Raw genomic sequence first — 12,401 nt, forward strand, 5'->3', positions numbered from 1 at the left:
CTTTGCTGAGATTTTGTATGCTTGTATCGAGCGACTGACACTGTAGAAAATTTTACATACGTCTTTCATCCCTCCCGGCCATGCAATTTTCTCACTTCTGCATCTATCAGGGTGGGGTTTTTTTTCTCTTTATTTGCTTCTCAGACCCGCTGCAGAATGCTTCTAGATACATTAAAAAGACAGCTGCATACATTCTGAAGGGGCATCATAACATGCTGTTTGACAGTCTACGTTTAACTGGTGCCCTAAGATTTCATGGACTAAATATAAAGGAAAATAGTAGTCAGGACAGTAATCTGAACAGAAATACAAGCACAGCATGCTCTTCATATTACATACACGCTGATGTTTCATCTACTTAACCCACAGGCCATTCTGAAGGTAATAACATGCTACCTCAAGAGGCTAAGGTTTCATTACATTTTTAAGGACTAACAGGTGTGCCCCTATGGCTTGCCAAAAAACTTCCATGATGAACTGCAAAACTAATCTGTAAACTGGCTGCTCACCCCCTGGGTCGCGCTGCACCTGGCTAGTGAAATGGCAACAGCGGCGTTTATGTCTGGTCATCCTTGTTCCACTGCCGCAGACCTCAAAGCACCAAGGCAGGTGGTTAATCTAGACTTCACTAGGATTAAAAAAAAAAAAAGGTCTTATGGCCTTGAATGTGTGTAGGTCATCTAAAAGGGTGAAAGAAAGTTCCTATTCCTCGTTCCCCTACAGCAGTTCAGCAGAAACTACCGGGAGCATCAGAGTAGCTGTGCTCAGACGTGGATTACGGTCAGACAAGCTCTCGCAAGTCTGTTGGACCTTTTTTGTGTTGGACTTTTTAAATATCCACCCTTACAGGCCCTGCACTTTCCTAAGAGCCTTGAAGGAGCCATCCGAGCTCCCACCACCTGCCTCCCCTCAGTTCTCTCACCAGCCAGGCCTTTATTCTCCAAGGCCTGCACCTGGCGAGGCTGCAGCCTCATCCTTTCCAAGCACCTATGAGAAGATGAGAGGGTCGACCCCCCCCTTTCACGGTTTGATCCGCGGTTTGCCCACCATACGGCATTTCTACATATGGGGTCTATAGAGACACAGTGTTTTCTATAAATAGGCTTTGGAGACAGGGCACGGCACTGAGCGTGAGCAGCTTGCTGGGTTGGGGCTGGGAGCGCTCCTGAGGGCAGCGGCGCCTGAGGAGAGCGGGCCCAGGGGACCGGGCCGCGGGGCGAGGCGCGGGAGGCGGCCCCGGGGTCCCTCCCGGCCCGGCGGCGGGGCGCTGCGGGCGTAGGGCCGCTCTGCGCCGGCGCGGCGGGCCGCGCTACCGGCAGGGCCGGGCCCGGAGGAGGAGGAGAGCGCTGGGTATGGCGGCGCCGGGCGCGCTGCAGAGGAGCGTGGTGTCCCCCGCGGGCAGGCACACCGCCTCCCTCATCTTCCTGCACGGCTCAGGTGGCTTCTCTCCCCTCCTACCCCGCGGCGGGGCCGGGGCTCGGGGCTTGGCGCCGGGGAAGGGCGCAGGGCGCCGCCCGGGGCAGGCCGGCGGGGCCGGGGTGCCTGCCGCTGCCGCCGCCCCCGCCGGTGCGCAGAGGGGAGGCCGGGGCGACCCCTCGGTGCGCGGCGCTGCGTGAGGCGGTCAGCGGGACGGGCCGGCCGCCACAGCGGCTGTCGGGCTCGGCGCGGCTGCGAGGCGAGGGGAAGGGACGTGAGGGGTCCCTGTCCCTGCGGCTGCAGCCGCCCCGGGGGACGGCGCGGCGCTGGCCGTGGGGAGGAGCCCTCCTTGGGCAGGGGGGAGTGCGGCCCTGGGCCCCGGGAGGGTCTGTGGGGCGTGTTTGAGGGCGGTGCCGTTAGAGACCGGCCAGGCTTGCTCTGCCGGGAGCACAGCCCAGTTACAGAAGACCCCTTTTAATTCCTCCCCTCTGAGGGCGGCCACAAGCGAAGAGTGATTTTCACGATTAAAATGGCTCCTGCCGTGTTTAGGGTCAGACTGAGAGCACTGTGGTCACCTTTTGAGAGCCGGTGTTAGCAGGCTGGCTGCTCTCAGGAGCGGCCACCACCTGCAGAAGGGGACTGGTCTGAGGGCAGGAGGGGCCTGTGTGCTGTGTTTGTTTGTTTTTCTTAAAAGGTTATTTCTAACTTGCTACATAACAACAACAAAGCCCGCACGACTTAAAGACCAAGTATTACTGTTGTTCTTTATCAGATCAAGGCCTTGGGAATCAGTTTTGTTGAGCTGTTCACGTGTGTGTGGCAAATGCTCAGCTCTTCCAGTGCATTTCTCCTAAGCTGATGCTTCTGTTTAGTTTAACAAAGATGGATATGTTTATTAGTTTCATTTTTATAATTTGCTTTTCTCAAATTCTGTGACTTAAAGAATGAAAGTGAAAGAGTTCCTAAGATGTGTTCAGCCTTCTTGTTAATACTAATGCTTTAATGCTTGAGGAAATGATTTTCTCTCATGTTGGAGGAGTAAGGGAAGATTATGGTTAGAGGTTGATTCCACATGTGGTTAAAGTACTCTACAATTTTTCGTTTTTGATACAATTTCATTCATAATGTTTGCAGTGGGGAAGTACAAGGATGCTTTTATTTGGTTTTGTTTAGCAGTTCCGCAGAACAAAATTTAAAACAGAAATAGCCACAGTGCTGTTGCTGTGGGCTGGCCTGTAAACCTGAATTGTAAACCTTCTGTAGAGCGCTTATGATGGAAAGTGGCAGTCAAATGGCATGGATCCATTTTGTTCATAATGCTTGCTCCAGACAAATTATAACAAGTGGAGAATGTGAATGCAAAACGGTATAGAAAAATATTAGAAGATTTCTGGTACTGTACATCAAATTTAGGTAGAGGATCCACTTGGTAGCTCAGCAGGGAAGGCAGATGGACATAACAAATGTATAATAATTTTTTAGACTTAAGTTTACAAGTTTTCATGTTGCATAGAAGTGTTTAGGTTGGAAAATACCTTCTAAGATCATCAAGTCCAACCATTACCCTAGCACTGCCAAGTCTACCACTAAACCATGTCCTGAAGCACCACATCTACATGTCTGTTAAATACCTCGAGGGATGGTGACTCAAGCACTTCCCTGGGCAGCCTGTTCCAGTGCTTGACAGCCTCTTTCACCTTTTGTTGAAGAAACTTTTCCTAATATCCAATCAACGTGTTACATGTTAAGTTTAAATTTTGTATAGAAATAAATTCAAGCTATATTTGAAAGGAAAATAATTCATATTTTACTTGAGGAAGGGGAAAAGATAATTCTGTCATCAGTCTGTTTCAGGTTTGTAAGCAGACTAAGCAGAACTGTCTGTGCATTGTTTGACATTCTTTAGTAGAGTCCAGGAAAGCATATGATGCCAGAATCTTAAGAACAAACTGAAAGACAAACCTTTCAGAAAGTTGTTTGGTCTTCTTTGGTGTCAAAGTTGCCTCTCATTTCTTCCTCGCCTCCAAATTCTATTCTTACCAAATCAAAATGCATTACCTCTGTATGCAAGTGCTCGCAGCGGCTGCAGAACATTTGGACCATGGGACCTTCTTGACACACAGAAGGTCATAGTTAAATTTTCTTTCTTAATGAGTTTTCTATGAATTTTTCATGGACTAAGTAGCTTCCTTAACTGTAAATGTTTCTGCTGATACTGGCAAGGCTTAGGAATTGTGAGTAATAAAAGATGTGATATCAGAATTAATTAATTTAAAAAGAAAGAAGGAAAAACAAAAAAGTAAACATCTATAATGAAAAACAAGAAAGAATTTGAAAAAAAAGAGGATAATATTTAAATCCTTACAATCAGTTAACAAAACATGGCCTTGGGAGAAGGAACAGACACCATAAATATGTCAAGCTGGGGCACAACAAGAAAAGCTCAAGGACAACCAAATGGTTAATGAGACTAAACAGAAAATTACTGGAACTATGTGTAAGCTGTTCTAATTGGCATACTAAAGATCCACCCTTGAGAGCCCACTACTAACAAAGCCCCCTCATTACAGAAGATGCAGGGTTAAAAAAAAAAACAACACTGTGCTTTTAATGGAGATGAGACTTAGGAGAATCATTGAGAATTAAGTGTGTCTAAACATGATTGTAAACAATTTTTTGAAGTATATGAAAAGTTATGCTGTGTGTTAAGAGGTGTGTTAACTTTGTGGATTACCACCTATAACCCATCTCTGCGCAAACATGCAACAAACAAATATCTCTTCTCTGTGTGTGGATCGCCTCTTGCATACTGGGTGAAAAACCTAGATTTGGGATAACAGATGTATCCTGCACCATTAAGGAGTTTGTAAAGACCAAAGTCCCAGCATTCAGATAGTTGCTTAGGTTGACCTACCTGAGGGTTGGTCCTGTGCAAGTATTTGCAAAGCCTAGACTTCTGTATTCTAACTGTAAAAAGAGGTGTGTATACGAAAAAAAATGTTTATTCAAGTCTCCTTAAGATGCATCATTCGTAAATTTGGTGATAGGAACCATGAAGAAACCCTTCCAGATGAAAAGTGCCTACTAGGAATCAGAAGTTTATTTGGACTTCAGACCATACTACTCACATAAACAAAGTGGTTATGGGAATGTGTTCTGAAGCATCCAGTTACAGATGTAACTTTGGTTTTACTGCTTAACGTAGCACAGAATAAGATTTGTGTCAGTTTTGCAACCCTGTTGCTTATTTGTCACGGAGTATTTGTCAAGCAGAACTTAATTGTTATGCCATTTGGGCTCAAAAGGAAAAAAATGCTGCATTTGTTGCCTTCTATTTTAATTCTGAAGAGTCATTAAATGTATGTTTAAATAAAGATAGCTGAATTTTGTTTGAGTGCTAAAGCAAAGACTCATCTTCTCTGTTGGGGAATTACAATCATAACAATAAATCATGTTTATGTGATATTGTTCAGATGAACCCATGTGATGTGGCAGTAAGCCTGGTGTAGGGCAGTGACATTTAATTCTTGTGGTTCAGTGATTTTGTTGAAAAAAATAGGGTGAGTTCTAAAGTCAAACTGATCAACTTGAGAACAAGTAACAGAGAATACTTTTAACTCGGATTAGCACGAGTTGATAATATGTGGGAGCCCCAACTTCAAACAGGACTAAAGCCCTATGGTAAGAGTTGCAGGAGTGAAGCTCCTGTTTACTGAATCCCTACCAAATGTTTAGGTTGAACATTACTACATGTTGTATTACTGCCAACTATAAACCATGTTCCTTGATGGTCCAGTTTCTTCAAGCTTAAAGCATTGTTTAACTCTTACTGGAGACTTGTGTGTGCATGCCGTTCAAGAGGGGTGGCAAGTTATGGTTGAGGATACAGTGATGCAGAGGTGAGTTCTGGTGTACATATGTGTGCGTGTGTTTGAAAGGAACATGTAGTGTCTGCATAAGAATTCATCCTGTATATCCACGCATAGCACTTCAGGCTGCAGGGATTTGGCTATAATCTGACTTGGTAAGACTAGGAAAAAATGCACAGTCAGATCTCAACAAGCTTTCAAACAGAACTATGGGACTAAGGTTTTGGAGGAGCCTGCCAGATACTTTAACCCAAACTCATCTCTTGATCACTTTCACAAAACATTGGGAGTGTTTGATGCTTCTCTTAAGCCTGTGTGTAATGTCAGCATAATTACAATAATGTGAAGATCCTTTTTATTGCTCTTGACTAGGTTTTGAAGTGGGTTAAAATAAAATTCTGTGTTAAAAGTAACTTATCTTTTCTAATGGGAGCAGCAGGTTTTATCTTCCTTCTTAAGATGTTCATCAGTATTTTATATTACTGTTACCAGCAAATAAGGTGAGTTACAAGTAAGAGGTAAGGCCTTGTGCCTGATTAGGATGTGCTTAAGCCATTGGATGTAGTAAAGCATTTATTAAACTTAATGCTGTGGGACCTTTAAAGTAGTCTGTTTCTAGGAAGTTTTGAGTCCATCTTCATTGGGAAGGGTGTTAAGGTTTTCTAGAAAGTTCTCTTTAGTATTTTGGAGGATTAACACTGTGATTTGGAAATCGGGTCAGTCTCATGTAAATATATTTGACATTGTCTAGTTTTCTTGCTAAATGCACAGAATAATTCTTGTTGTACTCTTTTCTGTGATACAGGTGATACTGGCCAAGGAGCAAGAGCATGGATAAAACAAATTTTGAATCAAGACATGGCTTTCCAACATATAAAAGTAATTTACCCAACAGCTCCTGCCAGGTATTGTTTAATATATTTTAACTATAGGATTAAATTTCTCTATTCCAGTACTGTAAAATATGCTTGTGAGTATTGGTACAGACTGTTGTAACACTTCCTCCTTCTTTTTCATGTATGTGCTTTTTGGCAAAACTGAAGCTCAGCAGTGCATTGCTGCCCAGGTGCTATGATTTTAGGCCGTTAAGATTCTAAATGGTTAAGATTTTGTAGAAGTCACAGTCTCTAACTCAATTTCAGGTATTGTCCTCATAGTGTCTTTCCATCTCCTTGATATAAATAGAAGAAGATACTCCAATGTGTGTTGTAATGGCATTACAGAGCCATGTTCTGGATCACAGTCTGACTTACATTAACATCCATAAATTATTAACCACTAAACTATTCTTTTGTATTTAATGCCAGGTTTCAGTTCTGAAGGTGGTAGGTCTTTTGGGCAAGTGGGATGTGAAAGATCTTCAGCTGCTGGAGAAAGGACCGGGAGTTTAAAATTACACATTTCTTCTACTTTTAATCCTGACCCAACTGTTTCAAAGAGAATTTAGTTCAACTTTTGCTGTAGGAACAGTTCTTATTAAGTGGCACTTGTATGTCCAGTGGTAGACTGGAAATACAGATAAAAATGCTTACCCCTGGGAATTGGAAAGTTAATGAGGTCAAAAGTAAAGGCTAAAAATTGGACACCTACCTCCATATTAGCAGTTTAAAGACATGGCCTTATATTTCAGAGATGTTTGATTTTTCTTACTATAAATTCATTTTTAAGGTGTCTGTGGCTCTATGTTAGAAAATGTTTCCTTGAAAGGTAATGGGGCTTAAGTTTCTCTCTGAATTTGTGCGTAAGTGTGGATGCATGCTGAAAGGAGAAGGAAATTGTGACATTCTACACAGACTTTCGAGGTACAGAGGTTTGAAAGTCAGAAGAAATTTCTTGGAGGGTATAAACGAGTATAATAGCAGATTTTGTCTGGCACTTACTACACTTTCCTTGACCATGTATTTTTATGATCTACTTAGGCAGGAAAAGCAATTGAGAGATTGCAGTGTGAATGTAGTCACTGTGTTCCAGAAAAATCAAGCCTGTGAGTGGAAGTCTTTGAAGAAGTGTGGTTTGTGTTAGGTAGGGAATGTGATTTTCTGTAAATAACGTGATCGTTACTTTATTGATGACAGGCTAAAGTAATGCTAGAGTTATCAGTGGCACATGACATATAGTGATGGGCCCCATTTCTTTCCTGTCAATACAGCAGGTACTGGAGAAATGCAGGAAGTTTTGTTTCCCTATGAAATGATTTTTCTTCATGTTACCAGAACACCTCAGACCACATCTGTTAGGCCAGTGCTTTGCTTTTCCATCTCACTGCATTTCTGGGGTCCAGTCCTTCTCTTATTTATTTTGGTTTCTTTGGATAACTACAGATGTAAACTATGTATAAATGATTAACCAGGAAGATCTCCTGACTCAAGTGAGTGGCTTTTGTGGGTAATTTGTTTATATCTTAAGACTTTGGATTTAAATACTTTGGTAAACAAATGGGAAGAAAGGTAGTGTTGTACTTAAAAGATGTGAATAAACAGTTCCATACTCTTTCTTTAAGTTGGGGTTGCTCTTGTTCTTCACTAGAGCAGATAGAGGTCATGTATGAGGTGATTCTGAAGTGATTTTTAGCAAAACTGTGAAAAGCTGTATATTCGAGTAACAAAAAATACCCACACTGTTTGTCTTTGACTGGCAATATGAAGTACGTTGGGAGTATTAGTGTACAGCCCTCTGCTGATAAGCACCATTAGCTGACATAGTGAAATAAAACAGATGCCCTTAACTACAATAATGTTTGCCACTGTTTGCAGCAATGTTGGAGTGAAGTTTGTGAAGATATGTGTTATTGATTGAAACAGAAATAACAAGCCTTTACAGATCCATTTCATGTTGTTTTGGTATTCAAGTCCAAAACACGCTATGCTTTTTGACACATTTGTAATGGTTGCTCTCCTTTCTTCCACAGAAAGGAAAAACGGGGCCTAGAACATCCAGGCTTGAATGGCAGACATTAAAATAGCTGTATCTGCATTAGGAACTTGAATATATGGTCTGATTTTGTGTGTGTGTATGTTTTGATAAGAATTCCAAATGCTTCTGGCACCAGCAGGGAAATTCAGCGTCCTTGATAATGAGACCTATAGATATACAGTTATGAGTGTGCAGATATGATGAAGAAGTTTCTGATCCAGTCTTTAATTGCGCAGAGACAGAGCGATATGCTGGTGGAAAGCTACACTGATGTGAGTGAGAGACTCTGTGGGTGGCACAACCTGCCACTGCATTGTCAATTATAGGAGCAGAGTGCAAAAGCTTGCCAGCAGGTTTTTACACTGATGATGAAATCAAAGAAAAGCCTGAAGTTAGGCAAGACCATACTACGATTGCTTGGCTAATGTTCTCTTCTGGCATAATACTGTTCATGTGGATGTAGTTCATACTTTATAAACTCCTGTCTTTTCCAGCATAACTTACCACATACACATTGAATGCTTTCTGTCAAAGTAGTTATGCCAGTAAAAGCAGGTTTGATGATATAACTGCAACACTAGAGGCTTTGGCAGGATAAACTGCAGGTCAGGAATACCTCTTCACTTTTTTGATGGATATAATTCTGCTGATAGATAGATCTATAGATTTGGTCTTGTACATTCTTCACCTGTCTTGGAGTTCTGTAAAGCAGTGGGATTCACATTTTTCAACAAATTAAACTTTTTTTTTTTTTTTTTTTTGTGGAGGATGCTTGGGGTTTCTCTTTATGTTTTGTTTAGATTTTATCCCAGGCACTGAAGCATACATATTTTTCGTTTACTACAACATCAGGGGTTCAGACGTGTTTTGACTGAAGAGTCAATATGTTTGAAAATTATTTTGGAAAAGCAGCCCAGCATATAACCTAGAAGAATGTTCAAACATATTCACTGACTTCGTTAGCATTGATTTTGGCAAACACTTGAGAGGATACTTCCATTTTAAAGGTAAAAGCATTAGAACACTACTGGGCTACTTTTATAAAACTATTTTTTACTGTTCTCTAGGTTTCTGTAAAAAGTTACACTTTTTTTTTTTTAAAAAGACTTATTTTCTTTAATCATTTTTGTAATGTGCAGGGTCTGTGTAGAGAATGATCACCAGATGTCCCCTGGACAGGTAAAATATTTGCAACACTTTCTCACACTTGCCCCCATCACTTTGGATGGTCCTGTGAGTCTCATGTTTGGTTTTCCTGAGCAACAATAACAGAATGTAGATAGTACGATTTACTATTAAAAAAAAAAAAAGAGAAACTTGCAAACTTTCTCATTAAAATGCTTATGGTAAAAAGCATGCTTAGATGAAAAAGGAAAAAATATGTGGATTTGAAGTCTCAGCGTGATGTAGTGAGAGTAGTGAACGCTGAATTTGGAATATGTTTGGAAGTTCATGTAGCTGGGGCATGCACATTTTTTTACAAGTAAAACTTTTTGACATTTCTTAGAGAGGTTTTGTTTTTTTTCTGTAATGTAGGCAACTGGAATACTAAAAAATGAGTAGAGAACTCGTTTTAATAGGTTGTTCTTTTAACTTCACCTTTAAGATCGGTGCTTCTGTACATCGATTAAACTTGTTAAACACAGCAGAATTCTATTTCCTCTCCCTTTTAATGCTGATGTATATCTTTAATTAAAAATAAGAAGCTCAAATTGTAGCCCTAGCAGCTGATGCAATCCCTAAAGCCACGTCTACAGTAATAGTTTTAAAGGAAAGTGTTTCCTTTTTCCTTTTTTATTTGGGTCAGGATGGCTGCAGCTTTAAATACTGTTTCAGCTGCTACAACTGTGACTTAAACATTAGGTTTCTATTGAGTGTCTAAATCAGAACTGAATACCACCCAATTTAACCTCCTTTTTTTTTTTTTTTTTTTTTTAATAGAAAGCGATAGTTTAAATTGGCATTGCAGGAGCTAACGTGGTAAAGTTAAAACCATTTAGGCTCCACTTATTTTAATAAGTATACCTTACCTTCTATAATTCCCTTAAAAAATCTAGGTCAAAGATTCTTTGCGTTGTCTAGCATTCCATTCTGACAGTCTTCCTCTTCTGCAAGTCAGAAAGTAAACTATAAATACTTCTTGGGCTATTTTGTGGATCTTTTTGGCATTCACTCAACACATCTTTCTGTGGCCAATAAGTCTCTATGCAGAGTTTGTTGTCTAGTTGGGTTTTTTTCCCAATTTACTCTAATTTCGCTTGTCTCTAAGTAAGTGGCTGGTAAGGACTGCTCAGCATTATATGGCCTGGTACTCCATCCTTTCACCTAAGTTCACATCTTTGCTCAGCATATGGGTGGAAATGAGTTTCATCTCATCGTAGTCCCCATTTGGCTATATTGCAAAACCACCAGACAGTTTGGCACCATGCAGCTACATTGGCAGTCTCTACTTGTGAGAGGCCCAGGACGGGAAAAGCAGCAGGGGTACTGCAGGTCAGACTGGAGATGGATTGGTGGAGCTGTGTAGGGGAGCGTGCATGGTGCCTATCATACTATTTTTGGCTCAAGCGAATGTTATTAATCCTTCACATTTGTAAGCCCTAACCTCATTCATAAATTTCACACAAAGAAGTCTTTTTAGAGGTGGACGTTTGAAGGACAAATCGAAAGGGTTTTGGTTGGTGTCATGGGGTGGTTCTTTCATCTCCTTTTGTAAGGAGAAATTTAACATATTTGCATAATAATGATGGAAGCATGCTTGAATGAACTTCATATTTTCCTTTTACTTTTCCTCTTGCATTAGGTGAGGAAAACATGAATATGCATACATGTAAGGGTTACATCATATTCTAAATAACATGTGGAATGCAATAAACAGTTGTCAGAGATACTTCAGTCGTGCTTGGGGAAAACAAAGTAGAACATAATGGCAATAATCTTGGATTTCTGATCCCGTTAACTACATCATGCTCTTAGACATCTTTCCTCTTGTTTTACTTCTCTCAACTGTTTTCCAGGACAGGATTGGAGACAGTGGGTTTTGTATGGCTATTCCAGCAAGCAGTTGGGCGTTCTGAGTTGTGTCATTCTGTGCTCTCGCTTTGCTGTCTTTTTTTTTTTTTTGGGGGGGGGGTGTGGGGTGTTTACCTACTGTCATTCATCCATCCTCAGTGTTGTTTGCCATCACTGTGTGAAAGATACCACTTTGAATCCCAGAGTGTCTTACAAACCCCATAATGGAGAACTGATTCAGATTGGACCCTGGTTTGCCTCTTGCCACTTACCTTCAGTGAATTCATAAAGCAGCCACTATTAGCTGGTTGCTGAGGAACTGGAAGTGTGCAGAAAAGGTCATTTATGGTCTTCTCAACCATAACAATAGTGCTATTTCTATGATTAGTACAAATCCCCACAATTTACATTCACGCACACCCCAAAAAAAACCCCAATACCAACCCAACAAAGAAACTGGAGCAAATGCAGAATTTGTCCTGCTGAGTCTTGTTTTGGCTTCTATTGCGCTTCCTTGTCCCAAGTAACAGAAACTATCAACGTAGTATTTCTTCAGGTAACCATTCTGCACCAGCTCAGTTAGCTGTCATTTCACACAATATACATCCAGAACAACTATCAAAAGCATTTGTATGTGGTTGTGTGAACAGGCACAGCCTTTTCTCCGGAACAGCCAAAATTGCTCCTCATGGAAATGACTCTTGCCTTCATTTTTTTAATTTTAAGTGTACTTCCAATTTTAAGCTGTTTGAATTTGCATCTTATGTTCTGTTACCGTATTGCAAAACTTCATTGTTAAGGTATGTTGAACATCAGTTTTAACATGAGATATAACTTGCACTAGAGCTTTGAATTACACTTCTGATTTGAATAGCTGGATTCTCTGCCTTCCCTCATTTTTCTTTTAACATTTTCTGGTTCAAGCAGACAGTGAGAATTAAAAAGCAGAATTATGAACTAGATCTTCTGTTGCAGTGTACTAGTATCAGCAGTGAGAATATGCTAGGAGAGAATTTGTCACAGGGGAGTAACTTTGCTTTCATTGGAAAAACCTCCCATCAGCTGTAAGGGAGTCAAGCTTTGCTTCTAGAATCATAGAACGGTTTGGGTTGGAAGGGACCCTTAAAGGCCATCTAGTCCACCGCCCCTGCAGTAAGCAGGGACGTCTTCAGCTAGGTCAGGTTGCTTAGA

The 12,401-nt window shown here is 41.1% G+C and overlaps 1 protein-coding gene across 1 annotated transcript in view; it reads left to right on the forward strand.

The window, feature by feature from the left end:
- The first annotated feature begins 1,304 nt into the window (after positions 1-1,304).
- The window catches only part of LYPLAL1 (lysophospholipase like 1), a 29,431-nt gene continuing 18,334 nt past the window's right edge, over positions 1,305-12,401 (forward strand). Inside the window, exons 1-2 of the mRNA XM_040612391.1 lie at positions 1,305-1,437; positions 6,091-6,190. Of these exons, the coding sequence (XP_040468325.1) occupies positions 1,353-1,437; positions 6,091-6,190 (185 nt within the window). The 5' untranslated portion in view covers positions 1,305-1,352. The remainder of the gene's footprint in view (positions 1,438-6,090; positions 6,191-12,401) is intronic.

This window comes from Falco naumanni, chromosome 12, assembly GCF_017639655.2.
Source record: "Falco naumanni isolate bFalNau1 chromosome 12, bFalNau1.pat, whole genome shotgun sequence".
In the NCBI taxonomy this organism is placed as follows: domain Eukaryota; kingdom Metazoa; phylum Chordata; class Aves; order Falconiformes; family Falconidae; genus Falco; species Falco naumanni.